This window comes from Alligator sinensis, unplaced genomic scaffold (assembly GCF_000455745.1).
Source record: "Alligator sinensis unplaced genomic scaffold, ASM45574v1 scaffold280_1, whole genome shotgun sequence".
Lineage (NCBI taxonomy): Eukaryota > Metazoa > Chordata > Crocodylia > Alligatoridae > Alligator > Alligator sinensis.
In genome coordinates, this window is record NW_005841835.1 from 2,511,297 (window position 1) to 2,516,521 (window position 5,225).

Sequence of the window (5,225 nt, forward strand, 5' to 3'; positions counted from 1 at the left end):
CAGAAAAGAAGATCACTTTTATCACTTTATTATCACAACATAAAGAAACTTTAGTTTGGTTATGGATCAAGGTCTTATTATACAAGGTGTTATACAGATGCAAATCAAAAATTGATATCTGTAAACACCCCAGCATTTACAGCCTCAGTATGAAACAAGGTAGGCATGGATACAGGGAGATGAGAGAATACAAACAAACAAGGCGGTATTGTCAGCACGATAGGCAGAGTTCATGGGTGACCATGATCCTATAGCTGAAACTGGTGTTTCTAGAGACAGGAGGAGAAGCGAGGGAGAGGAAGGGGTATAAATGTGGGGTTAGGAATGATGGCAGAAGAGAGGGGGAGAATGTGGGAAGGGGTGACATGAGTGAAGGCTGGCACTGGGGAAATAATAGCAGAGGTGAGATGGGACAGGAATATGCAGAAGTGGGATTGGGATTTGTGCTGGAGAGAGAGGGTGAATTGAGGAAGAACAAAGGATCAGATAGGAATTTTAGATTGTGAACATAAAAAGGAAGGGGAAATCAGAGTAAGGACAAGAAGGATGCATACTCTGATGCAGAACAGGTGTGTGGTGAGAGCCATGGGCAAACACTGATGGGCAAGATTACTTTCCCTTCTCCAACCCTCAGACCTCCTCTGCCATCATTTCAAAATTGCACAGTGAAAGCGATTGCAGCAAGTATCCTGTTTCTGAGCTACAGTTTTATGGGCTTTTAACATATCTGAGCGTACTCTTTTGCCATATTCAACTGAGGCACTTATTCTTTGTTTCAGCCTGTTCTTCTTGATAGCAGCAGCATTTTGGCAGATCGCATTCTTCTTATGGACACCTTTTTCCAAATCCTTATCTATCATGGAGAGGTAAGATCCGGTCATTTTAAGTAAACTTCTTGCTTTTTGTAGGAATGTTCTGTTACTAGTTCAGGCCCGTACTTTCTAAACACTTTCTTGAATGCATGGCTTCATGTGTATACATTATTGAACTTGATTGGACTACTTGCAGGTATACGATTAAATGCATATATGTACAGGATCATGGCCTACCATAGTGTTATACAGTGGCATGTGGCATTACTTGCTCTTTCCATTGAAAATCCTTGGAAGTTGGGGTTCATTTGTTTTAATATCCACTGAGTTAATGGTTGATCTAGATGACTTTAACACTTTTAAAAAATATAGATAAACTTCTGTGTAGAGCAACATAATTTTTTTTGCAGTTTGGGATACATTTTTACACTTAATATTTATTTCTGCTGTGCTATGGGGTGAGTATGAGATATGCTAGGAGACAAGATTGGTCTCTGACCTCCAAAGTTTCTCACTTAGCAAAGCGAAGGTTGACTAACAGAGATGGGGAATGGGTCTGAGCAGCACAAGGACTATGGTACCAAAAGATTTATATTATCTGCTTTCATTACATATACATCTTGTTAGATCTTGTGCTTAGAGATATTTCTTCAAAAAGTTAATATATTGGCATGAACCAGTCTGGCAGGAGGAAAGGAGTTGTGATATAAAGTTTCAGTAATGAACATCCTGCTGATGAGTGATGACTTTATTCTGCATTTTGTTTCTTTAGACCATAGCTCAGTGGCGAAAGTCAGGCTACCAGGACATGCCAGAATATGAAAACTTCCGTCATCTGTTGCAAGCTCCAGTAGATGATGCCCAGGAAATTCTCCATTCCAGGTTCCCAATGCCCCGGTACATTGATACAGAGCATGGAGGCAGTCAGGTACAGTAAGCTGTATTGTTAATCAGAAGAAATAATGTGTCAGCAATGTGCAAATAATCCTGTAAGCTTTTGTTTCATTATAAAAACATATTTTACTTGGCAAGATGTTGAAATTATGACTGAACAGCTGGGAGTATGACAGAACTAAATCCAAAAGTAGCCAATGCTTATTGCTAATTTCACTTTTGCCATCACCATGTTTAGAGCCCCATAGTCCAGATCTGGGCCAGGGGTCGATGTGAATTTGACACCTTTGGGTTCATATTTCAGTCATACAAAGAGCGCTAATTTAAACTGACTTAAGCTTCCCTATTACCCGTACAAGACCATCCTGCTCTCAGTTTTTTGACTGTATGAATTTACGTTGTTGTGTATAGCACATGGGCACATGTTGGCACTTCATTAAGGTTAATTTCATTGTTACTCAGCGAGCTTTACCCTGAAATTAAGAACATTGAGGAAATTAAGAACATAGAATAGGGGTAGGCAACCTTTTCCAGCCTCAGGCTAGAATGACCCACCTTGACCCACAGGTGGACAGGCACCAGGACTCTGCCACCACCACCACTTGTTTCCTCAGTGTTCCCTGGGAGAGTGCCTACAGGAGTGCCCCCCCCACTTCCAAATGCCACTAAAGCCCTGTGTCCACAGGCTGGATTCAAAGACACTGCAGACTGTAGGGACATTTTTACATGTGCTCTGGGAGGCTTGCAGGGGCGCTTTAATTAGTGAGTCGCATTAATTAAAAGCTCCCAAGTGTCACATGTATCACATGAACAGCAAGTATCATGTGTATCACAAGAACGAGCTTTAGTTCAAAGCACCCTGTTGCCATTTTTCAGCGTAGGGATGCTGATGCATGTGACGTTAGAGTTTGCTGGAGCACGTTAATTTTTGCTCTCCAGCAGATTTGATTAATGGAATCTGCTCTGATGCACTGGATTTCCAGCGCATTGGAGCAGGCTTCTTGAACATATATAGGAGCCCTAGGTTCCTGCCCCTGGGCTAGAAGGATTAACTGCTCATTGCATGTGTTGAGCAGTTTTCAGTTGCCAAACAAATCCATTATATGTTGCTTAGTCTGTACTGCAGATCCTTGGAGCCTCAGTTATGGTCTAGCTTCCTTTGGGCTGTACAAAAGTAGGTAAAAAAGGGTGGGCCAATGCACCAAAGAGCTTAACCAGACACCAATTAATTTTGTTGGTATTGACACTTTTTAACTAATATTTTTCATGTTTTATTTGACTAGTTTTGCATAATTTTATATATCCCACTTATTTGAAAAGTTGTCAATATTCATTTGTTGTAGTTTATAAAATCCAGGCACCTTAACATTTTCTTTTATTTTTGGATGCCTTTCTACCTCCTCTTGCAAAAAAAAAATCTAAAGTGACAAATGCATGTTGTTGGATTTCAGGTAATTGAGGTAATTTTCTGGGAATTTAGAAATTTTGTTATTCTAGTTGAATGATTTTTTTCCCATTGTTTTATGTCTTTCAAGGCCCGCTTCCTGCTTTCTAAAGTCAATCCTTCTCAGACTCATAACAACATGTATGCCTGGGGACAGGTAAGTCTTTAAGACATTAGGTTAAGCTTATTTGAACGGTGAATATTCTTGAAGGAATATTTCTTTATGTCCAGAGCTTTCCAGCTTCAGAAACAACATGAAACATTGTTCTGTATAGAGGACATAATTTCAAGCATTAAGACAACATGAGAAAAACATACAGTATTCCTCCATACTGCACAAAGGTAGTAAGATTATAAAGACAAGGTTCCTGATTACTACTTTATCCCTCCTAAAAATAGTTCAGTTTGCTTGTAAACTTCTTTTGGGCTTGAGCTGAAATATCCTTCTAAGTCAAATGCTTTCTTCGCATTCCTTACAGTGAGAAGAAAGCTGATTTGAGGACATTTAATCCCTGTGCAAAGACATTTTTATACTGTATCCAGAAAATCAGTTTTAGTAATATAGCTTAGGAATTGTATAAAATGTGGGCTGCTCCCTCAGGTCAAATTTTTTGAAAATATCGTCTGTCAGCTAATAGATTCTGAGGCTGAGCTTTAACAAGGGCTAGGGAGTGCATCACTGTCCTGTCTCCAGAAGGCAAGCTAATTTAAATGTACAGGAGTTCAGGAATTAGGGATGCCTGCAGCAATTTATTTTCCTGACTCTGCTGCAGCTATGGCTAGTGTGCACCCCCCTCATCTGTTCTTGACTAGCTTTGAATGTAATACACAAAAATAAATATAGCAGTGGTAAATGTGAGCTCAAGGGCAATTTCTTAAAGTAGTGTACTCATTTTGGGTATATATACACACGTATTGGGGTCTAGATAGCAGATGTGTTGCCAAGTAATTTGATGGAAGGTTTATTCGGCTTAAAGCATTAAAAGATAGAGCTGATCAGAAATTCTTTGACAAAATGTTGATTTGTTGAAACTTTTCACATAAATTTGTCAGTTTTAACTTTCATCAATTTTCTGGCCAAATCCAAAGAGACCCATTGTGGAATAGCAAATTGTAGTCACTTGACATATGGAAGATCCAGGTTCAAGTCTCTGGTCTGAACTAAGCATTATACTTTAACCCTGGGTCTCTTCCTGCCCCTTCCTCCTCCCAAATAGTGTCAAAAGGTCTTGAGTTTTTCCTAATGTATGGAATGGACACATTTTTTAAATTTAAATTTTTCATGGGAAATTTTCATGAAATGCCCCAAATTTATAATGGAAATAGGGGGAAAAAAAGAAACAATATAAAAACTAAATAGTATTTTATGCTAGGCAAGGTAGATTCTTCTGTGATCTAGCAAAGGAGAGACAAGCTTCAGTAATGCTGAAAAGGACTCTGTTGCAAAGTAAATGTAGAATTATGTTACTACATGATTGGCATATGATTGTGTGCTCTATGTCTGGTGCTCAACCTTCTGGCTTTGTGGATCACATGAATGGCATGGGGCCAGTTTGGGCTGGATCCAATGAACAGGCTCAGTCCATGGACCGGATCCAGTATGGGGTGCAGGGATGTGCAGGGACAGTCTGTAGGTGTAACCCTGTGTGCTGGCCAGGCTTCAGGTACCAGATCTGGCTTCAGTGCAGCCTTGGCTGCCAGTGGAATCCAGCACACGGGGCTGTGTCTTTAGGCCCCTGGATCTCCCCATGAGTAAATGTGGCGATGGGGGAGTAGTGGCAGGATTAATGGATGCAGCTTCCTCACCTGTGGCAAGTAACATTGCCATCAGTGCCCATGCCCAGTTTCTGGACCTGTGAGAAGCCCCATGGCTGAATGGCCCTTCTCTTATGTGAACTTCTGCAAGATCAATTTTTGGTAACTTGTGTACACTCTCAAGTACAAGTGGTCTGCTTCTAGGTCATTCAGTGATATACGCCATGTTTGCAATTTTCAAATAAATTTTAAACTGAATTTCATAGTTTCATAGTAGCTAGGGTCAGGAGGGACCTGAACAGATCATCTAGCCTGACCCC

General features: G+C 40.3%; 1 protein-coding gene across 3 annotated transcripts in view; it reads left to right on the top strand.

The window, feature by feature from the left end:
* SEC23A (Sec23 homolog A, coat complex II component) overlaps window positions 1-5,225 on the top strand; it is a 57,118-nt gene that overhangs the window by 41,520 nt on the left and 10,373 nt on the right. For all 3 annotated transcript variants that reach the window (XM_025201409.1, XM_025201411.1, XM_025201402.1), the window contains 3 exons: window positions 780-866; window positions 1,585-1,740; window positions 3,242-3,307. In XM_025201409.1, the coding sequence (XP_025057194.1) occupies window positions 780-866; window positions 1,585-1,740; window positions 3,242-3,307 (309 nt within the window). The remainder of the gene's footprint in view (window positions 1-779; window positions 867-1,584; window positions 1,741-3,241; window positions 3,308-5,225) is intronic.